At 42.8% G+C, this 23892-nt stretch overlaps 2 protein-coding genes across 5 annotated transcripts in view; one reads left to right on the top strand and one right to left on the bottom strand.

The window, feature by feature from the left end:
- Positions 1–14873, bottom strand: part of znf384a (zinc finger protein 384 a) — a 21548-nt gene extending 6675 nt beyond the window's left edge. For both annotated transcript variants that reach the window (XM_079591072.1, XM_079591073.1), the window contains exons 1-8: positions 14733–14873; positions 11762–11829; positions 11125–11419; positions 10886–11008; positions 9096–9134; positions 8091–8257; positions 7779–7855; positions 1027–1251 (exon numbers count right to left, since the gene is read on the bottom strand). In XM_079591072.1, coding sequence (XP_079447198.1) covers positions 1027–1251; positions 7779–7855; positions 8091–8257; positions 9096–9134; positions 10886–11008; positions 11125–11419; positions 11762–11824 — 989 coding nt within the window. In that variant the 5' untranslated portion in view covers positions 11825–11829; positions 14733–14873. The remainder of the gene's footprint in view (positions 1–1026; positions 1252–7778; positions 7856–8090; positions 8258–9095; positions 9135–10885; positions 11009–11124; positions 11420–11761; positions 11830–14732) is intronic.
- Positions 14616–23892, top strand: kifc1 (kinesin family member C1). 3 transcript variants are annotated; one of them, XM_079591070.1, is made up of 18 exons: positions 14616–14672; positions 14763–14956; positions 15913–15939; positions 16241–16324; positions 16434–16530; positions 16607–16660; positions 17264–17299; positions 17415–17619; positions 17731–17896; positions 17992–18159; positions 18683–18802; positions 19100–19384; positions 19518–19682; positions 19966–20104; positions 20288–20427; positions 22869–22942; positions 23066–23141; positions 23229–23882. In XM_079591070.1, exons 3-18 carry the CDS (start codon positions 15928–15930, stop codon positions 23271–23273), a joined length of 1866 nt encoding a protein of 621 aa, XP_079447196.1. In that variant the 5' UTR covers positions 14616–14672; positions 14763–14956; positions 15913–15927; the 3' UTR covers positions 23274–23882. The 3 variants fall into 3 exon arrangements, with proteins under 3 accessions (XP_079447196.1, XP_079447195.1, XP_079447197.1); XM_079591069.1 differs by lacking the exons at positions 14616–14672; positions 14763–14956 and adding an exon at positions 15392–15591 and having other exon boundaries at positions 23229–23892; XM_079591071.1 differs by lacking the exons at positions 14616–14672; positions 14763–14956 and adding an exon at positions 15456–15591 and having other exon boundaries at positions 15910–15939.

Genomic DNA, 23892 nt, shown 5'->3' with positions numbered 1-23892 from the left:
GCTGAAGACAAAATAAAATATTTTGAAGAACCAACAAGTTGGTTTAAGTTATTGGGCACCATAGACTTCAATACTAAAATATCTTTCTTTGTGTTCAGCAGATAAAATAAATGTATACAAGTTTGGAACAACTTGAGGGTGAGTAAATGATGACAGAATTTTCATTTTTGGGTCAACTATCCCTTTAACATTAACCTGGATAAATGTGCACTAATATTAGGCTAATTTCTAAGTGTAAATGCGGAGTGTGGAAGCTAAATAAGTACAGGGCTTACTGTGCACAGCATGTTTAACTTAACTTCTACGTCCACGCCATCGGAGGGAGTCTTCTCAAAGTCTGGCTTCATTAGCTATGTTTACATCCAAAGTTGTGAATTTAACTTATGCGCAAAATTGGAATATTGCATAAAACACTTGCGAATAAAGCACCGTTTCCATCCCATGTGTTCAAGCGGAAAAAAAAAATCTAAATTTCTGGTAAATTGGCACAAAGTATCTGTGCAATTGCCACGGTTTTCTCCATCATAAATTACTTGCGTCTCAGAGCGCAGAGCTCAGAGTGTGTTTTTTTATATATGACGTGAATTTAAAACATTAAATTAAAAAGAACTTTGTGAAAGTGCATAATGAAGAATACAATGTCAGTATAAATGGCAACAGGACATTGACAATGTTAAAGTGTACCAAATGAAGAAAATGAAACAAAAGAAAGTCATTGTGGTGTAAAATAAGACAAGCAGATGAGCGATGAGACGAGTCAAAAAAGACCAGCAGTCTTAAGAGAATATATTGTCCTGTTTAAATTAGAAGTGTGTGCAAGCTCAAATGTCACAGCATCAGGGAAGGAAAGGCCAGGGAGGTATAAAGAGAAAGAGAGAGTGGAAAAAAGAAAGATAAACATGCTTATCCTAATCAAAAGCACAACTAGGCCAACTAAACATTGCCCTGGCAAGACGTGGGTCCATCCTGTAGGAGGTGTAGTAGTACATACTTTAGCTAAGTACACATACACACACACACACATACCGTGTATGCTGCTGTAAGTGACTGAGCTGTCTGAAGGTTTTCTGGCAGTAGGAGCAGGTGTAGGGTTTGGCGCCGCTGTGGATGCGGATGTGCTGCGCCAGATAGCTGGAGTTGGCAAACGATTTAGAGCAGTGAGGACACTTGTGCGGCTTCGCCTCTGTGTGTGACTTGGCATGAATCTGCATGTCTGATTTGCTGAAGAACGTCACCGCACACATCCGGCACCTACAGAGAAAAATCAGCAGTGCATTTGCATTAGAAATCCAAATTGCATTAGAAAGTGATAGTAGCTTCTTAATGGGACACCATCACCATACTTCGGGAGGGGAATTACCTCAAAGTATTGTATTGTATTGTATTTGGGAAGGGAATTACCCTGAAATACTATAGTATTATATTGTATTTTATTGGGGACGGGAATTACCCTGAGTACTGTAGTATTGTATTATATTATATTGACAACCGGAGGTTGTCCGAATTGTCCATTGGCGAAGTCAGATTAGTTTTGTATTAAGTAGGACGCATTTGTATTGGGAATTTCCACGACAACACTTTCAAGACCTTAAGTGAAGTTTTTTACTTGAAATACTGATTCAGTGACAAAAATGTATCACAACACATCTCATAAATTCTAAATAATGCATTACATTTATCATCTATATATAGATGCTTTCTTACTGAAAACAACAATTTTCACAGTCAAAATGTCATGGAAGTAAACTTATTAGAATAAAGTTCAAATAAAAGTACTAATAAACATGCAAACAGTGTTGGTGTGACCGTATAATGAAACTTACTGTTAAAAAATTACGCTTTTACAGTAGCATTTTAGTCTTTTACTGTTAAAAGTACGATAATTTTTTTTATAGTCTTCTAAATACACACTAAAATCAATCAAATCAGATAATAGAGTATTAAATCAAATAATTGGAATTTTTTTTTTTTTTTTATTAAAAAAGATAATAGCAAATATTGAAGAAAAATGGCTATATTTTTCAATAACTCCCTGTTTAAATTAAGATATTCCATAACGTCTCTGGTTACTCACGTAACCGTAGTTCCCTGAGAGGAGGGAACGAGACATTACGTATGGGGAAATCCATTTTCCTCGAATTATGAAGTCTGATTTGAATAACTCTTTTGCTTGCAAATAGCCAATGGCGACCCCGCCATCACCTGATTGGCTGACACTCCTCAATATAGGTGACGGCGGGCGCCAAAAACCTCAGGATCTTAGCTGAACGAGAGTAAGGAAACGTCTTTTCCACACGGCAGGTTACGTAATGTCTCGTTCCCTCCTCTCAGGGAACTACGGTTACGTGAGTAACCAGAGACGTTCCCTTATCGAGTCGGTCTCTCGACATTACGTATGGGGAACAATAAAACCCCCGCCGTGTGGGAAAGCCTGCCAGCTCGCACCGAGCTCAAGTAAGCACAGGCACTAATCCCTACCTCACACCGCTCAGGATAGACACCGGACCTGGTTGAAACACCTATTGGCACAGAGCCAAGTCGGCATCCGCATCAACGTAGCCCCTCCCACATAGTTAAGCAACGCTGAACTGAAAGTGAATGGGGAATTTGCAGCAATGTGATTGGTGCTTAGGAATACACTGCCGGCTTATGAATGCGGGCATAATAAGGGACACAATATATAGTGAACATGATAGCTATTGCTTATTGCTAATAACTCGCACTGTCTGCACGACTTCGAACCGCAGCTAGAGCGCGCGCCAGCCGGGGCGTGCCTGTAGTCTAGTCCAATGACAGCTCAGCTCCCTCTCCCTGCACTGACAGTACATGTGGTGCGAATGAAGGAATATTCAAGTTATAGAATCTCGCAAACGTATTACGAGACGACCAGCCAGCCGCGAAACAAATGTCCTGAATAGACATGCCTTTCGCCCATGCCCATGATGACGCCAAACTCCTAGTGGAGTGGGCGTGCACCCCTATAGGGCAAACGGCTCCCCGAGAAGCATAAGCCAGTCGCACGGCCTCCACTATCCAGTGAGATAGCCTCTGTTTCGACAGCGCGCCGCCTCTCTTGGCACCCGCGTAGCAGACGAAGAGCTGCTCTGACGTTCGAAAATGGCTAGTTCTGTCCACATAAGCACGCAGGGCACGCACGGGGCACAAAGCGTGTTTCTGAGACACTGGAACACTGTCCTCAACGGGGCAAAATGCTGGGATTGTAACCACCTGGGCTCTGAACGGCGTTGAGAGCACTTTAGGCGAATATCCGCACTTGGGTAAAAGTCTGACCATGCAATCATCCGGTCCAAACTGCATACATGCACTGTTTACTGACAGGGCATGCAAGTCCCCCACCCGTTTCCCGCAGGCTATTGCGAGCAGAAACGCCGCCTTGAATGAGAGCACTTTAATGTCGCTAGACTCAGCTGGTTCAAAAGGTGGGTCAGACAGCGCACTAAGCACTAACGACAGGTCCCAGACAGGCATCTGACGAAGGCGGGGGGGGAAAAGCCGCCTCGCTCCCCGAAGGAAACTCGTTATCAAAGGGTGTTTCCCCACTGAATAGCCATCCACCACATCACGAAAAACAGCAATAGCGGCCACGTAAACTTTCAGTGTAGATGGCGAACTGCCAACATCCAGACGTTCCTGTAGGAAGGTCAGAATAATGGAAATATCGCAATTCCTGGGGTCCTCCTTTTTGTCAACACACCAGTTAGCAAACACTTTCCACTTCAGAGCGTATAAGCGCCTCGTCGAAGGGGCTCTAGCCTCTGCTATTGTCTGCAGCACTCTCTGTGAAACTCCGCGCTGATCTGCCACACATGCAGGTCCCACAGCTCCGGGTTGGGGTGCCATATGGTGCCCTTCGCCTGAGATAGGAGGTCTCTTCTCGGCGGTATCCGCCACGGGGGAAAGAGCGCCATGTTCACTAGCTCCGGGAACCACGGCTGGTTGGGCCATTTGGGCGCTACAAGAACCAACGCACATCTCTCCTCCCTGATCTTTTGCAGCACCAGCGGCATTAGCTTGATCGGAGGAAAAGCATACTTCCGACCCTTCGGCCAGCAGCTCGACAGTGCGTCTCCCTCTAGAGGGGCTTTCGTCAATGCAAAGTACAGCGGGCAGTGGGCGTTCTCCTGTGATGCAAAGAGGTCGATCTCCGCTTTGCCAAACAGATTCCAGATCATGTTTACCGTCTGCGGATGAAGCCTCCACTCCCCGTGCACAATGCCATCCCTGGACAGCATGTCCGCGCCGCAATTCAAACTGCCCGGCACATGCACTGCTCGAATCGACAGTAGTACTCTGTCTGTCCATAACAACAGCCGCCTCGCTAGCCCCTGCAGGGATCGCGAGCGTAAACCTCCCTGGCGATTTATGTACGCCACCACCGCCGTGTTGTCCGTTCTGATGAGAACATGACGGTCTTTCACAAACGGGAGGAAAGCCCGCAGCGCCAGATGAACCGCTTCCATCTCCAAGCAGTTTATATGCCAGCGCGTCTGGTCTCCTGTCCACGTACCGAATGCCGGTCTGCCATCGCAGAGGGCTCCCCAGCCTGACAGTGACGCATCCGTAGTGATCACTACGCGTCTGACCACTCTGCCCAAAGCAGACCCCTGCTCGAACATGGTCGTGTCGAACCACGGCGCTAGAGTCTCCAGACATGAACGCGTTATAATAAGGCGTTCCGATCCCGCTCTCCACGCCCGCGACTGTACTCGTCTCTGTAACCAGTGCTGAAGCGGTCTCATGTGCAACAAGCCCAGTCTGCAGACGGAGGCTGCAGCTGCCATCAGACCGAGTAACCTCTGGAACGTTTTTAAGGGGATGGCTCTGCCTTGAACGAATAGGGCTAGTGTACTCTGAATCGACTGGATTCTCGACTCTGACAGCTTCGCGATCATAGCGCGTGAGTCCAGCACCATACCGAGGAAAGTGATGGACTGGCACGGTTGAAGGGCGCTCTTCCGCATGTTCACAGACAGTCCCAAACCTGTCAGGTGGGCGAGGAGTCTGTGTTTGTGTTCCTCGAGGACACTCTCCGACCGTGCGATGACTAACCAGTCGTCGAGATAGTTCAGAATGCGCATTCCACTGAGTTTCAGGGGAGCAAGCGCTGCATTCATACACATTGTAAATACACGGGGAGCCAGGGCCAGCCCGAAGGGCAACACTTTGAACTGGTACGCTACACCCTCGAATGCAAAACGAAGGAAGCGCCTGTGATGCGGGGCTATCTGAATGTGGAAGTATGCATCCTTTAGATCCACTGCAATGAAGTAATCGTCGGGCTGAATGTGCGCGAGGATCTGCTTCACTGTTATCATTTTGAACGTGCGTTTCGCGAGCGCTTTGTTCAGCAATCTCAGATCCAAAATGGGGCGCATACCTCCGTCCTTCTTTGGTACTAGAAAATAACGGCTGTAGAAACCGGAATTCCTTCGCTCTTCGGGTACTGTCTCTACTGCTTGTTTGGCCAGGAGAGAGGAGATTTCTGCCCGAAGTAGCGGAGCGCTCTGTTCTGACACCTCTGTCATAATCACGCCGCCGAAACGGGGTGGTCTGCGAGCGAATTGGAGCGTATAGCCGCGTTTTATCGTGTTTAATACCCAATGTGATACCGTCGGTAGAATCGACCACGCGCTCAGGTGACTCGATAAGGGGGGCTTTAATGAATGCTGCGGCGGGGGCTGAGCGCCAGCCACCGGGGAAGCATTGACCGCTACATGAAAGACAGGTGACTCGTCCGCGGTATTTTGCACGGGGACATAAATAGCCACCTTCTCGGGATTCCCCGAGCTTCCGCTCTGCGAAACGTCTCCCGGGGGAGAGGTTTCGCTTATGACGCGGGTAATAGTGTTGGGAGGAAGAAAGCTCTTTTGCTGAGACATGTAATGCACTTTGTTTATTGAAACAGAACACAGCGGTTTCAAATTCAAAACATTCACGTCGAACTCTGGGCGGGAACACACCCTCTTCGCAGCGGGTCCGACGAACACGTCCCGCGCTCTCTCCTCCCTGACACGCACATCAGGAACGCTGCTCTTTTTTGCCCGCCGGGCGCCCTTGGCTGCTGGAGGGCGGCTTCGCACCAAAACGGGGCTTCCTGAACTGCCTCTGACGGAAGGGAGGCTCTGGCTCGCGACGCTCTGCCGCGTTCGGGGATGCGCGTCTGGTAGGTCCGGCCGGGCGCTGCGCAGAGGAAGATCTGGATCTCGCTGCAGGGGGGGCTTGAGACCGTTTCGGCAGTAGATGGGGCATCATTCTAGATTGCTTGACGGTCTCGGCGTACTTGTCCGATAACGACTCCACCGCAACACCGAACAGGCCCGTAGGGCTTACCGGCGCGTCCAGGAACTGCTTTTTATCCGTATCACGCATCCCCGACAGCGTCAGCCACAGATGGCGATGTAGTGCCACGAGACTGCCCATATTACGGCCGATTCCCTGGGCGACCTTTTTTGACGCCGCCAAAGTGAGATCTGCCGCCGTGCGCAGTTTCCTGAGCAACTCGGGGTCCGGGACTCCCTCATCCAGGGACCCTAGGAGTCGCGTCTGAAAAACCTGCAGAATTGCCATCGTGTGGAGGGCAGATGCTGCATGTCCGGCTGAAGTGTAGGCTTTCTCAGCGATGTGGGCAGTAGCGCGACATGGCCTGGAAGGCAGTTGGGCGGTCTTCCAGCCGGGAGAAGACGCTAGATGAGCCGCGATGGCATCCTCGACGGGAGGCAATCTCGCATACCCCAATTTCTCCGCTCCTTCCACTGTAGTCAGCAGCTGGGTACCTTGTGCATGGGCTCGTGCTGAGTAAGGGGAGCGCCATGATCTGGTGAGCTCCTCGTGGACCTCCGAGAAAAAGGGCGCGGGTCTCCGCGGGGCTTCAGCCTGACGACTCGCGCCGAGGAAAGAGCCATCCATCCATCTCTTAGACGGCAGCTCATTGGGTGCTGTCCACTCCAGCTCCATATCCGCCACAGCCTCTGTGAGAATGGCCATAAGCTCCGCATCCAGAGAGGCGGGGGCGCCTTCAGACGGAGACTCGGACCACGCTCCCGGGTCGGAGGCGCTGGTAGACATGGCGTCGTCATCGTCGTATCCAAACGAGACCATTTCCCGCGCTTCCGTAGGAGGGCGGTAACAGGCCTCAGAGTAAGTTAGGGGCTCTGCCACTTGAGGATGGCGTGGGTGTTGGGCCGACGTCAGAGCCTCGACAGAATCCACGGATGGGGTTCTCTGCCGTCTCTCGGTCCGCGGCTCGACGGCGGCAGACTGGAGAGAGGCAGGAGACACAAGGCCGTCGTTACGTGTAGCGGCCAGCCTTGCACGAAGGATCTTAATGGGAAACTCCTCACAGGCAGGACATCCCGATCCCTCGAGTGCCGCCTCCGCGTGGGCCCGGCCCAGGCACAGCACACAGTTTTCGTGTGCGTCCGGGAATTCGATGGGTCCACCACACATGCGGCAAAGAGACATCTTGATATAGGTAATCCACCGGAACGCGAGAGGGGAAAAACTCCTTGCTATATTCCGCTCTGAATGCGTACATCAACGGTGAAACAGACTCGAGTGAAGAAAAAAGATTCTGGGGTTTTTGGCGCCCGCCGTCACCTATATTGAGGAGTGTCAGCCAATCAGGTGATGGCGGGGTCGCCATTGGCTATTTGCAAGCAAAAGAGTTATTCAAATCAGACTTCATAATTCGAGGAAAATGGATTTCCCCATACGTAATGTCGAGAGACCGACTCGATAAGGGAACCAATTATAGGTACCTGTAGGTCTTGTTCCCATCTTTGCTTTGATGATCATCCTCATCGTTGGAGAGGTCATACGGGTCACTTGTGTTGTGCTGTAAGAGAGAAAAATGCAGTGAGCAGCTTAACATAAGTAAACTTTTAGTTTAAAAAGCGTGTTTTGAGTCTTTTCAACAAATAACAACACCACAATAATAAACGTGGTCTATTTCTTACCATTCCAAGGTTTTTAAAGTATAAATTTGACCCCTTTTCATGGTTGACTGATTTATTATAAACAAGAGCTTTTTTATATGAAGGTAGAATGATGACACCTCAGCAACATCTTACCTGTCCCCCAGCGGCCAGGTGCGCAAGAATCAGCGCATCACTTCCTGTGGCGAGTGTGTGGGCTGAAACGGGACCTGCCCTTTGCATCATGGACTTCTTCTTTCTCCCCCGCTTCGCAGGAACTGGCATGACTACAGCAGGTGGGATACTGCCATCCTCTTTCTTGTCTGTTCATGTCAGGAGGGCAAAAAAACAAGAGTAATGTAATATTGATTATAAAACATAATGTGCATGATTCCTTCCTGCAACTGCATTCACAAGATAAAGCCAATGAGGTGTTTTAAACTTGTGACAGAAACTCTTTACTGCACTTCAACAAAATGTCTGAAATTTTCAATGGTCTCACATGACCTACAAGCATTAAGTCCATTATTTAGTAAACCTTTTAGATAAATTTCAATAAAACTGACCTAAATGTGTGCTAAAAAAAAACGTATACAACGTTGTAATGCCCCAACTTTTAAAGGTCTACCTTGGCAAAACATTGTGGTTTTCCAAACCAATGATCTTATTATGCCTGAGTACAAAGATTTCTGACCCAATTTTAAAGCTAAATGACTGTATTATATGAAATAATGTTGTTCTTATATGAATTTATTAATTTAACTGAAATCTTATCACAGCAAAAAGTGGTTGCTGACTGGTTATGTAAATACTATTAGTCAATAGCCATCACATTGTTAATCCATGTATTAAAGGGATAGTTCACCCAAAAATTAAAAGTCTGTCATCATTTACTCACCCTCAAGTTGTTCCAAACCTGTATGAGTTTCTTTCTTCCAAATCTTTTGTGCTCAGCAGAGAAAAAGAAACTCATACAGGTCTGGAACGGGTGAGTAAATGATGACTGAATTTTCTGTTTTGGGTGAACTATCTCGTTAAAACCACTAAATGAATACACGGGGTAAACAAACTGTCATTTCATTGCAATAACTGCGTTAGTGATGTGTGAGTGAGTGTCATATCAGGTTTCTGGTAGAGATGTACATGTGCTATTATACTTACAGTGGCTGTGGAGATAGAGGGAAGGGGACCGGACAGCCTCTGACAGGAAAAAGCAGAACATACTCAAAATATAGAACTCCCTGTCCCTCCCTCTCTCCATCCATCATCCATCCCTTCTCACTACCTCCCACAGTCACTATCCCTTTCACTTCCTACAGCTTCTTTGGCTGCGTAAGCAAGCATATCTGTGTTTGTGTCTGGTGTTTTAGACCGTGAAAGTGAAAAAATAAATAAATAAATTATAGGGTATCTGCAGGTTCAGCACTTCCAATTTAAAGGTGCAGTAGGTGATCTGGGAAATGCTAACGTTAGCCTGCTAGCATTGAAAGCATACAATCGCCGTTCAAAGCCACACCTCCTCCAAAATACATGATTGCACACAGCTCTCTGCAAAGCGTCACGAGAGACGGCGTTAAACCTCATGTCTCAAAGCACATAACATCACAATAATAATGAAAGTAAACAACTTGGAGAGCTTGTACCTGGCAGCTAAAGTGTTGCTACTGTTGACATGGATACGCATAATTCTGAGGATGTGAACGGCTACGGTTAGGACGTCACGGGTTGCCATCTCTTAATTACAGGAGTTACGGAGTGAACGCAGCATAAGCTCATTGTTTTGATTCGGTAGAAACTGTGAAAGGCGGCTGCTGTTTATTTGCAGTGCTCCGTGACTGAGGTCTGTCTGTATAAACTCTGCATAGCATGAAACGTGCTGATGACGTATGACAAAAAGGGGCGCGAGGGAATGTAAAAACATACGTTGACAGGCAGTTTGGTCATTGCATTATTTCATTCGGAAAGAATATAATAATTAGTTGAACATTTTATGGTCCTAAGCCTTCCACAAACGATATGAATATATAATACATTTAGACCATTTAACATTGCCATCAGGATACGAGGAGACTTTATTTGACTTTATATATACTTTAGATCAGGGGTGCCCAATCCTGCTCCTGCCGATCGACTGTCCTGCACAGTTCATCTCCAACCCTAATCAAACCTGCCTTTCATTTTCAAGTGTTCCTGAAGACTTTAATTGGTTGCTTCAGGTGTGTTTGATTAGGGTTGGAGATGAACTGTGCAAGACAGTCGATCAGAAGGAGCAGGATTGGCCACCCCTGCTTTAGATTATAACAAAACAAATTCTGTAGAGAATCACCTATTGACATCTTTAACACTTTTTAATACCATTTTTAATTAAATTAAAGACCTGCACATCAATTCCATCGACTTCTATGCAAACATATGAAATCACGCAGCTCAACAGAGATATACGAATGAACAATGGACATTTCTGGGTTCAAATTAATTATAGCACGGTAAATGTCTCCAAGGAGACCACAGCAAATATATTTTTTGCATTATTTATAAATATTTTGCTCCAAAGGTGAAAGAAAAAAAATCCACTATTGACTTTCCAATAGATGAAAATGATATAGAGAGATGGGTCATGGCATTCAGTCAGAAAGATGTTAAATTTAATATCACTCCCTCAGCAGCTGTATTAGAAACACCCTCGCACTTTTTTTTTCTTTTGATAATTTAATGCCAAGTTACTATATATATATACACACGTGTGTGTTTATACAGTATATGTACAAAAAAACATTATGTTACAATGAATAAATGCAAGTTTAATACAATTTATTGAAGTTCTAGACATAATTCATATTCTATACATGACAATCTTATTTCTAACCGTATACTTTTGATTTTACCACTATGAATATTTATTTAAAGGTGGATATGATGGAAGGGTCTGAATGGTCAGTTAAAATGTTTACCTGTGTTTGTTGGGTGCAGAGCGGACACAATCATGGTCGTTGTTTGCGGTCCAGAAACAAAAGACTGAGAGGAAGTAGGAGGAGAGACCAGTGTGCCCTGAGGAGTCGTGATCACTAACCCCGCTGAGAGACAGAAGGGAAACACATGATTTTGACCAAATTTGAAGACCTCATTAACATTTGATATCTGTAACTCTGAGATAATATCTCTTCACTTTGAGATAACTTTGAACACCCACCAGCCGTCATGATGCCAGTAGTTGGTACGGGCACCACTGTGATGTTTTGGGACGTGTGAGGTGGGTGCAGGTGTGCTCCAACGGCAGTCATTTGCGCCCCTGCTGTCCCGGCTCCTCCTCCTCCACCACCCTCCTGTTTCGGCACCCTCCCGATGGCTCCCGTGTCCATGGCGACCGAGCCTGGCACCGTCAGCACCGCCGTGGGGTAGTGCGCCGCGGACGAGTGCGGAAAAGAAGCGCCCTTGTCCGGTCCCAGGTGTTCTTTCATCTTGTTCAGAAACATGGCGTTCTCGATCTAAAGTCGCAGGGGGGGATGAATGGAAGAAAAAAAACAAGGGAAAAAAGGAAAGGAGGAAAGAGAAAAGGACGATGGATTGAGAGATAACACAGATGAAGGATGAAGGGGAAAAAAGAGAGAGCAGCGAGGGAAGGGTTACTTTTTCTCAATGCTTGTGCTGGGCTTCCAGTGTGTAACTTTCACATGGATCAGTGCGAGGCTGGTGTTAGCCATCCCGGACTGGTATGCTTGTTTTTTTATTTTGTTGGATTTACTAAATTGTGCTCAATAAGCATGGTGTGTGTCTGTTAAAGACACAACGATGTACTGTACAAGAGAGTCCAATAATAAGGTGTCTACCTGTCCTTGTACTGTTGGTACGGGAGACCAAAAGTATGATGAGTTGAAATGGGAATCTTCCATTATTTCTGCAATTGAAAAGCAACATAACTTGTAAAACAGCCACTCTGCCTTCGGCAACAGTTGTGAAATGACACCTCGCCCTTATGTTTCTCGTGTGGCCTGAGGATTTATTCACTCACTTGGACAAGACTTATTCATTTTGGCACCCAAGTGCCTTACATTACATTAATTTTCTTAATTTCTTTTGAAAAATCTGTCAAATGTCATGCATTTTTACTCTCTTGACTTTATTTATCTTTAGGCAAAGGATAAAGAAGCATCTTTCCGGTGGATGGCAAATAGGCGTGTTGGGTTAGGAATCACAATACATGCTCAACCCAATGTGTAAAACATAACTGGCACAAATTAATAACATAAAAATGCATGCATGCCCACTCAGCCTGCATATTATCTCCCTGCAGGAAAAACAGCTTGAACCAGACAACCAGTCGAAGATGTTTTGTTGGTCTCTCAGTCTAGCTTGTGCTTAGCTGGTTTAAAGTTGGCGTGAAACGGTATTTGCGCTAGTCTTTTCTTCTCTATTGTGACGTATATAAGAGTGAAACGTCTTCTCAAACAAGAAAAAATGTAGGACGGGACTTGATTTAATACATGGGGAATTGATTTGATGTTTGGATGGTTGTGGTTTGCTGTTGCTGTGATGTCATGTGAGTGACAGGTTGTCCCGCCCCTACACCAAACACCGTCATCAGAGAAAAACAGCATTTGTTTTCAGTGTGAATGCCGCGAAAAACACATCTAAAACTAGAAAGAGCTTTGCGATTGACTGTACAACTAGACTTGACAAGAAATCTGAGGTATATTTTTACAGACTGCCGAAAGCTACAGAACAGAAAAGCAAATGTATCGCCGCGATTCATAGAAACAACTGGACTCCAGGCAGCAAAAGACGGATTTGCAGTTATCATTGTGTGTCAATATGCTGAATTGAGGGGTAAAACCATACCCTATATATTGTATTGTTATATACTGTATTGACAACTCATCTATTAAATAATTACCATCGTATATTCTGCATAATTGGACGTTTTTAAATAAACACTGACGAAAAACTATACAAGTTTTAAGGCTGGACGATATAACATTGATTTAAGTGATCACATGGATTTAGACCTACTTATATTGTATTTATATAAAGCGTTCACAGGCAAATTTGCTTTATGTATTTCCCCGGCGTGGAAATCAGGAACATATACATTTCGGGAAACTTGATTCCTGGCTGCATGTCAATATCCATGATCACTGGATCTTTGGTAAGTTGTAAGGAACACTATCGAGTCCAACCTTTAGTTTAAACTGACTGATTATTGTTTGTTTTACTTGTGTTTTTCGCAGTTTCCCCTTTTGACTCCAGTCATGCAGCAACTCTTTTGCCACTCAGTCCGGCTGAGGGGGGCGTGTTCTAACGGGAAAGTGACATCAATGCATACCCTCTATTGGGGTGGATGGGAGGGAGATTGATTAAAGATAACAAATGCACATGAATTTTAAAACAATTATGTGCATGGATAAATCTTTTATAATAAATATTGCAATATTCCATTAAAACATTTTTTTTAATGATTTCATGGTTTAAAGTTTTGCCAAACTAGTCTACAAGCTAAAACCAGTCAAGTCCATACTGACTACATCTGAGAGTGTTACGGATTATTAAAAAACAAGTAGGGCGGGGCATTTTGAGATGTAGGCATTGCATTTAAAAGAGGAGGCAGATGAACATGAGCCTGCAGGGGCGGAGTTTAAGCAAACTAATTGATTGGAGGAGTCCTGCATACATCACCAGAGAGAAGCCTCCAGTTATGACATTTTCATTAAACATTACAAGGTCAAATAAACTGAGCAATTCCCACACCATTGGTGTTTGGGCCCTAAACATTAAACACATGCACGGATTAATTGTTCTCAATAAGATCATCACATGCATTTAGAAAATATGGTGAATTTTTATTTCATACTGACTTTAAACCAGCCAACAAACTACAATGACCAAGCTGGGAGACCAGCGAAGTAGCTTAGGCTGGTTAAAATATATATATTTTTAAATCACATTTTTATAAAAGTTGTAAAACAAAGAGGCAAAATAAAAGTATAACACTTCGAATATTTTATATTTGATTATATTTGACTTTAAAAACACACACACACAATTTGTTGTTGTCTGTAACACTGCACCGCAAATTGTTTAATTGCACGAGATACAGAACTTGCATTGAGAATCGCGCGCGCTATAAATAGGCATCAAAACAAAAGCAGCGATCTTGCGCCAAATCTGTGTGCGACCGATGATCGTAAGGAAAACCAGATCAAATGTGCAGCTCAACCTCCAAGTCAACTTTTGTGCATATCTGACCGTCTTTCATTTCATATGCATGCCAAAATAAAAACCAAGGGAGGTGAACAATGACGCGTTTTATTCGTTTTGCAAGGGTTGCGTCCGTGTTTTGCTGCAATGACAGCTCATTTTGCATGTTTCTATCTAGTGGGACAAGGTTAATGATATATGCATGAACAATCTAAAGGAAAGGTAGCTGGAAAGGCACAAAACCATCTATTAATGATATCAGGGCTTCCTCAAGCAGCCTCCATTAAAATGTCAGCTTTTGTTATGCACGCAAAGAAAGCAGCACTATCCAAAAGCTATGCAACATGTAAACTTCCGCTTGCAAACAATAATGTCCCTATGCCTCCATCCCTCTCTCGGTTAGTCTCGCTGAGAAAATAAAAAAGAAAAAAAAGTCGAGGATAAAAAAAAAAAACGAAGAGAGGAAAAAAAACGTCGACGCCAATGCGAGAGAGACGCAGCTTCATGCAGACTTCCGGCTGGCGAGACAGGGGGAGAAGCGCCCGCGTGAGTTGCTCAAATTTGGAGAAATAATTCACAATTGACTCATAACTCTGTGTTAATTACCGGTGCTGGCGATTCCCTTTCAACCCCCAGGGCTCCTCCGGGCCGGGACAGTTCGGAAACTTCGTCCAAATCCGCCCGAACCCCTTGGATTCACCGATTTTTTTTTCCTTAATTTTTTTTCTATTTTTTTCTCTCTCGAAGGGCTGTCCGACTCCGCTCGACTACACTTCCTGTGAATGAGGTCAACATTACAAAAAGCTTACCGCCAAATTCACTTCCGCCATGTGAGGTCTTTTTTTGTGTGCAAAAATGTTGTTCAAAAATCACCATGTATTTGCATAATGCATATCATGCATCTTAATAAGAATAATTATGTGAAGAAATATGAACACGCTGCAACCAGGTTAATATGTATGGAAATATGAATGCTTGTAAATGTATGGTGCATTAACATTGTAAATTTTTTTATAGCTTTAGATTTGTAATACAGCCTGTTTTTTTACGTATGTACGTTTTTTCTTTGATAAAATGTTCACTCACATTTATTTCATTGTCAACAAGTACTATATTTTTGCACATTTGACAAATAAACATTTATAAACTATATTTAAATTGCAAAAAAAAACTAAACAAAGATATATGGTCCTCTGTTATAATTTACAAAAATAAATTGTGTCCATGAAAAGGCTGAAAACTGTGTTTGTTTGGTGGTGTGTCTGTTTTGTCGGTGACACTCTCCCCCATGTGGGCGGGGTTATCGTATACTTTGTATTGATTGGTTCCGATTCGACCAATGACAGCTCAGCGGGAAAAGCAACTACACACACACATTTTCAATTTGAAATCCAAACGGCTACGAAAGATTATTTCGCTGGGGTGTGTTTTCAGTCATTGTAATTACTAGATCGGTTTATAAAAGGTTAGTGTTTTTTAAAATATATATACCTCAACTGTAAGTATGATCCTTTATGTATTAGTTTTTATGTTGATTTGAAGATAGATAGAAATTAACTGTATAAATATGTGCGGTGTTTTGTAAAGTTACGCCAACGACGTCGGCTAGGTTGCGATGTTTTTAGCCACTGTTTGTTTTCGTTAATTCACATTAAACCTTTTTATAAGTAACTTGTAGTTTTGCTGATTTCAGCTCTTAATGTATAAGTTTACCTTGCTGATTAACGTTAACTAACCTTTTTAATGTTTTGATTTTGTATTTACTTTTGTGCTTGACTCCAAGAAGAGCTGAACAAGATCCATGAGCAAAGAGGTGAGATTATAAACATTGAAATGTATTAGGAGATAACTTTACATGTTCAAAACTGGCATGCATGCATAGGGAGCTTAACGTTAAACTAACGTTACTTGTCATTGCTGTGTTTAGTTTAAAAGATACAGTATATGCACTAATATTTATCAACATGAAATATGCACTACATCAGCAATTTAATTTTGAACGCATTATTCTTAAACTACAACTCGTTTGTTTTGATTTTCATATCTCTGAAATAGCTCTGCTGTCATGTGTACCTTGAAAGTCTGTTCATGTCTTTCTCTTGGATCTTTTGCAGACTGTAGTATCCCGTCTCCCTGTAATGTCTGGGAAACGGGCTCACACCAGCAGCATGGATGTGGAGTACCAACAGCCTGCGCAAGTGAGTTTGTAGTTAATTCAGATTTCGCATGCTTCAACACAAATTTTCACTTTTGGATGGGAATCCATATTTTAATATATTTAATGAACAACATCCTCATTTGTTGCAGAAGAAGATGCGTAAGGTGGACATTGAGCCGTCTCAAAGGTGCAGACCTGCAGCTAGTGTTGCACCCCCGAGACGGCCTCTGCCAGTCAAAGCTCTTGGTAAGTTATATTCAAATTTTAAAAAAATTGTTTTGGGTTCTATTTGGCTAATAGCATGTTGTCTTTCTTCTTTCAGCCAAACCTATTCGTCCGACTGGAGCCGCAACAGTGGCTGTTGCCCCCTCAAGAGGTATTGCTAAACATGTAGCTTTTGGGGGCATCCTTTAAAGTCAGCATGAAATCAAAATGACTTTTTTATTTCTAATCTTTAATCAAATTACTTCCCCTTTCTCTTGCAATGACATCTTTTCTAATGATGTGTTTACTGGCACGAGGGCGGGGCAACCTGTCACTCACATGAGATAAACACAGTATTAGTAAACAATGATCCAATCAATTCCCCATTGGACAAAATTAAATCTTTTTTCGAGAAGCAATTTCACTTAAATATACAGCACAATAGGGAAGAAAAGAGAGCTTCCATTTTATTCCGACTTTAACTAGTCATAAGCACAAACGCACACACACAAAAACTTGTAAAACACTACTAAAACCAGGTCATTATTACAAAAATGTGGGTCAAACTATTCACCTGTCTTCATGTCCATTTGTATATCAATGAACTTGGATAATAATAATAATTCATTACACTTTTATAGCGCTTTTCTCTGCACTCAAAGCGCTTTATATAGAAGAGGGAATCTCCTCAACCATATAATGGATATTATAGTTGCAAAGAAATATCAGAAGTTGGATTATGTCAACATAACATAAATTTTGTCTTTCCATCAAGGTGACCAGAGAAGACCAGTTGCAGCAGTTGCTAAAGGTAATAACATATGGGTTGAAATATTTTCCTATGTTTCCATTTGTAAATATGTTTCAATTTACAAAACTTTAACATAGTACAATATACTATTATTGGTTAATTTATCCACTTTCAGCAACTGCAGGTTCAAGTCTGTCACGAAGGCCAGGATGGGACCTGAAGGGCAAAGTCAGTGATATGGAGACTAAAGTCCAGACCTACCAGAGCAAAGTAAAATCTATAAATCAGGAAAACGAGTGTCTCAAAGAGTCAATAAACAAAGCCCAAAAGTGTAAGGCTGAAATCGAAGAGGAGAATATTGGTCTCAAAAAGTGTCTCAGGTAAGTGTGTTAAAAATAACTCCATAACAAATCAGAACCTGGTGGTCCTTCATTTATTTGTGCTTTAATATTCTTTAAATTTGTGCTTTAATATTCCTGATTCTGTTGTAGGGATTGTGAAGAGGAGCTGGTAAAGCTAGCTACTGTAAAAGATGACCTGGCGCAAGCCTCTAAAGAGAGAGATGGACTTAAGAAAGACCTCAGCAAGCTAACCGAGGAGCATAAGGTCTTGGAAGGACTCAGGGATCATTTGGAGTCTGAGCTGCGTAATGTACAGGTATACATCTACACGGCCCCATTTAACCCTGGTGTTCATATCTGTCTCAAGGGATCTGATAATATCAAACTGTAACATCCTTGTGTTTTTCTCAGACTCAGCTCTCCACTCAGACTTCTGCACTGGGCCGGTGTCAAGACAGTTTGAAGGAGAGCCAAGAACTGGTCAGGAACCTTGAGGAAACAGTGGCCCGTCAACGAGAAGAGCTCCACTTTGGAGAAATGGAGCGAAGGAAACTCCACAATACCATTCAAGAGCTCAAGGTAAGCGGTGATGAAGAGCTATGTGCGTTTTTTGGAGAACAATATAGAACCGTATATTGTAGTGGTGTTGTTGTATGACATTAAGTGATAGATCATATCCATACATTGCATTCTGTTGTTCGCTTGGTTTCAACTTGTCACATTGTCTGTCTTGAGTAGTTACTTCTTTTGAATAAGTAATTACTTCACCATATGACCTATCAGTGTCAGTTGTCACTTCTCTGCCATGCACAAATCCTCTCCCCGTGGCCTCTTTGGATAGTAAAGTGTCCATCTCACCAGAAGTAGTAGGTCTGTAGTTTTGCCATCTCTTATGAGTACTGTGACTTCAGACAAACTGCTCCTCACACTGTTTTGTGCGCACTGTATCGTAGGGAAGTATGCCATTTTGGATGCAGCCATTGTACTAGGCATCTTTGCACTAAGTCAGATGTCATTGGTCCATAATCCCACTAATATTTTCAAGTATTTTGTTATGTATGTGCATTAATTAATCACACTTTTTATTTATTTATTTTTTTAGGGCAACATCCGAGTGTTTTGTAGAGTCCGCCCACTGCTGAATGGCAATCAGTCTGATATTCTGCACATCCAGCTGCCGGCCCACGACAACAAGGCTCTCACGCTTGCCAAAATGGAAGAGGTAAATTCTTCTCATCACGCTTCTGGTTTTATGGATGTTTCTTCTTGGTATCACCTAAAGCAGGGGTTCTCAACACTGGCCATCAAGGTCCACTTTCCTGCAGAGTTTAGCTCCAACCCTAATCAAACGCACCCGAACAAGTTAATCAAGGTCTTCAGGATTACTGTAAAGTTGCAGACGGGTGAGCTAGGTCAAGGCTGGAGCAAAACTCTGCTGGAAAGTGGACCTAAGGGATCAGAGTTGAGAACCCCAGTATGTGACAAAGAACCCCTCTGATTTTCCACTTCTCTTTCTCAGTCGCACACTGGTCGCACGGCTGACACACAGAAGAGCTACAACTTCAGCTTCGACCGAGTGTTTGGGCCACGTTCCTCACAGTGTGAGGTTTTCGAGGAGATTTCCCTTCTGGTGCAGTCTGCTCTGGATGGGTACAACGTTTGCTGCTTTGCTTACGGACAAACTGGCAGCGGGAAGACCTTTACTATGGAAGGGGGCAATCTGGAGGATTTGTCTGGGGTCATCCCACGTGCTGTCCAGCAAATCTTTAAGTCTGCCAAAGCACTCCAAGAGCAAGGGTGGCAGGTAAGGGCTACCCAGAATTTCATCTGTTGTCCAAAAGAGGTTAAATATGTTGTGATATATCTTGCGGTGTTATTGCTTTTGCCCTCATCATGGTTTGTTTATTAATGGAGTGTTATTGTGTTGGTATTTTTAGTACACCTTCACCGCCAGCTTTGTGGAGATCTACAATGAGACACTTCGAGATCTTCTCTTCAAGGGAAAACCAAACAAGAGACCTGAACATGAGATCAGGAAGATCTCCAACAATGAGATCACAGTTACCAACCTAACCTACCAAAAAGTTAACAATGAGGATGAGGTACTGCTCGTTTAAAGCGCATTGTTTATTATAAATTATTTATCAGTGCACATTAGTATTATAATTTTTAATGTGTCTTTTCTTACTCCTTAATTCGATAAGCAGTTTAACTTTGATATGACACAAAAGGGAAAAAAGATGGTCACAATTTCCTGCAATACATTTTCTGCCTAAAGCTTTGTTAAAATTCAGAGTAATCCCAGTTATAATTGATTTGTTTATATTGTTTCATACATGCTTGTTGCAGTTTATTAATGTGCTTCTCTCTTTCCTCATGTCTCAGGTGCAGAACTTGATCATGTTGGCAAACCAGAACCGGTCCACAGCCCGCACAGGCATGAACGATCACTCGTCACGTTCTCACTCTGTGTTCCAGCTAGACATAGAGGGGGAGAACTCTGCTCGAGACTCCAAGTGCAAGTGTAAGAATTACACACTACCTGCGTCTACAATAACTTGATATAATAGATAAACTTCTCTTCTTAAAGGGGTGTAGATGTCCAATTTAGAGTCTTCATGTGTAATATTGAGTTTGTCCACACGTTTAAAGTCAGATATGATATTTCACATTGATGCCTGATTTTAACTGTTGATTTGCTTTTCAGCCACGCTGTGTCTAGTGGATTTGGCCGGCAGTGAGAGAGTGCAGAAGAGTCAGTCTCAAGGTGAGCGCTTCAAGGAAATGACCGCCATCAACTCTTCCCTCACCAACCTGGGAATTGTGATCGCTGCTTTGGCCAACAAGGTAAATTTTTAGCTAAATATATGGAACCTAATGCTGAGCTATTGGGGAATTTAACACTCTTATATCTCACTTAAGGCCCGTTCACACGAAGAACAATAATGATGAAGATAACTATATTAGCGTCCACACCAGCGGACGATATTGTTCTGCTTATTTGAAGCACGTGCTTTTGTCACTTTAAATGCTCGAGCTCGTCACTGCAGGGTGGATTCTGATTGGCTGTCAGTGGTTTTTATCTATCGGCTGGATAAAATCGTTCTGAAAGTGATTCCAACAATATTGTTTCTCTGTGCCATTATCGTTATAGCTGTAGTGTGGACTTGGCTATTTAATATTTAGAAAGATTTTTAGAAATGTATTATATTAGTTATGCTTTGTGTGAACGGGCCTTTAGTAGGGGTGTGATGGTTAGTATATAACCGTGAGACCGACGGTTATAGTTAAACACCGTCATTAGAACTCTATAACCGCCAAAACCGTGTTATTAAAATATTTTTTACAAACATAAAAAAACAAAACAAAAAAAAAAATACTTTTTTAGATAGGATCATAATATGCGCAATACATCGGGAGACATGGTTTTTACCACTTAATGAAGTTTTGTTTTGTAAATCGTCAGAAATGATTTTTACCACTCCATATAAGTTTTGCTTTGTAAGCCTTTCCTTAAAGCGAATTTCGTTTTGTACAAATTGTACCTTAATTTTAATAAATGTTTCATCAACCAATTGCATGTATTTAATAATATAGCAGACAATATAATAACCGTGACATTGAGGCGCCGGCGCGCCGCGTTCACTTGCATTGCGTTGTGAACTAGAGCGCATCTCATCGTAAATTAATGAAACTATGCCTATGCCTCATGCATTAGCATTAAATATCTTTGCTATATCCTTTCTAGACGGGTGCGGCTTTGAGAAATCTTGGAGATCTCCCTAATAAACGGAGGTCTGAAATATCTGCCCCTTTACCGATCAGAGCGCGCGCTGACACGGAGTTAACCCGCTATCTCCAAGAAGAACCAATTGACTCTACGGCTAATCCACTAGCATGGTGGGGAGACACACGCTATCCCGCTCTTAGCAAAATTGGCACGTAAATACATGTGAATTTGTGCTACAAGCACAGCATCAGAGCGAGTTTTTAGCACTGCGGGTAACATATGGCGCTTTTCCACTGCATGGTACGGTTCGGTTCGGTACGGTTCAACACGGCGCGGAGCGGTTCGGCACGCTTTGCTTTTCCACTGCGTGGTACGACTCAACTCGGTACGGCACGGTTCGGTTCGGTTCGCTTTAGCTCGGTTGCTTTTCCACTGCAGTTAGTACCGCTTCAAAGTGGGTGGGACTGATCGTTAAGTTGTATGTCCGGTGGTAGCCGTGTGCGGCTAAGAGCTGTGCTACTTCCGCTCCTCGGCAATCAATGAGAGGAACGTCTGCACCTCGTCCACTGACCACGATTCAGCCATTTCTTTTTTTGATTTTTTTAAACTTATTTTGTCAAGTAAATACTCTAAAAACAGGTGCTACTGCGTTGGCTGTTGTCTGGCTATTTAAATCTAGCGGGTTTAGTGTCTCGTATCGCAAATACAATGACGCTGAAGTGACTGACCAATCAGTGATCTGCAGTGTTTTCACGTCACGTTTAGTATCGGTACGGTACGCTTGGAACCTCAACAGAGGTGGTACCATTTAAAGCGAGCCGAAGCGAGCCGTACCGTACCGTACTATGCAGTGGAAATGCGCCATAAGTGAGCCGTACCGAACCGAGCCGTACCGTACCATGCAGTGGAAAAGCGCCAAAGCGTGCCGTGCCGTACCGAACCGTACCATACCATGCAGTGGAAAAGCGCCAATAGCTACCCCTGTCAGATCGTCACTAAAACCGAGTAAAGTGAACATGTTGGTGTTCCTGTCACGGAACTTTGAAGTCGAAAAAGATTAGGAATTTAAAATGTCATTGCACTTTTTTTTGTTTCCTGTATTTAGTTAGTTTAATTAAGGTATTATCACAACAATCGTTGTTCGACTTTTTTTTTCTTTGATAAAGGTATGTAGATTTTATCATTTGTAATTTAGGCCTACTCATTTATTTTTATGCAGCTCTTATATAATTTAAGCAGCCTACGAAGGATTTGTTTAGTGTGTGTGATTTATTTAAAACAAAGCATGTTCATTGCTTCTTCTTTTTTTTAAGGATTAAAAAAAAAAAACGACGGTTATGTTACGAACCCTCACATTTGACTCACATCATAACCGTCATCACCAATTCTGAAACCGGCACACCCCTAGCCTTTAGTATATAAAATTATTTTCAAAACTGTAGTCTTCTGAAATTCGTGGTGCATTATTGGATGTAGAAAATGTCTTCAGTTAAATTTTTTTTTTTTGAATTTGCTGTGCAATGATTTCACGCACTCAATTTCTTACTCAACTTTTCAGGAGAGCTTTGTTCCCTACCGTAACTCAAAGCTCACATACCTCCTCCAGAACTGCCTCGGAGGCAACAGCAAAACGTAAGCAAAATGCTCAAGTATGTTTTATAGCCTGTGATGTAGTTTTCTTTGAGGTTTTGCTGAATATAATTCTTTCATTGTTGTTTTAAGGAACATGTGACTTATTTCTTTACTTCTGTACAGTTTGATGTTTGTGAATGTATCACCTGAGGAAGAGAGTTTTGGTGAATCGCTGAATTCTCTGCGCTTTGCCAGCAAGGTGAGAGATCTTATGTGATCACACATGTAAATGTTTTATTTTATGAGAATATAGAACAGTCTATAACTCATGCTTGCTATGTTGCAGGTGAACGACTGTGTCATCGGAACAGCCTCGGCCAATCGGAAGTAGTTTAGCTGTCATCTCTGAACATCCACTGTGGTCATTTTTAAATGTTTTTAACTTCAGCTATTTTATGTTTATCCTAATCTCTCCTGTCTTTGGCATCTTTTTATATTTCTGTGATGCATTTTATATTTCTGTGATGCATGTTAATGTACAATCTTACTGGCAGACAATTATTTTTATTATTGTTTTACAACCATTAAATGCATTTTATGCTTCAGAGAGATCAATAAATTTTCCATTTTGGCCAAATGGAAGTGTGGCTGTGAGCCTGAATATGATGCCAAGTGGACAAAGTTTGGACAATTTTGTTATTGGGAAAGCTTAATTTGCTTGCTGTGTAAATACAAAGGAGTTGTTTCCCTTACAAACTAATTACCATAGTAAACATGGTTTGTCAAAATACTTGTTACTATAATAAAACGTGTAATTTAGTCACTGTTATCATTAGAAATAAAATTTCACAGGCTGTCAATGTTTGAAAGAGATTGTGTTAATATGTTATACCCTAAGGGTGATTTTGATAAAACTATAATAATAAGATCCGTTATTGATACCAATAATGATTTCTGAAAGATCACGTGACACCGAAGATGGTGAGAATTCAGTTTAGCGTCACAGGAGT

The sequence above is a fragment of the Phoxinus phoxinus genome, assembly GCF_949152265.1.
Source record: "Phoxinus phoxinus genome assembly, chromosome: 19".
NCBI lineage: Eukaryota > Metazoa > Chordata > Actinopteri > Cypriniformes > Leuciscidae > Phoxinus > Phoxinus phoxinus.
The sequence above is the reverse complement of the archived record's forward strand: the minus strand, read 5'-3'. Positions and strand labels throughout refer to the sequence as shown.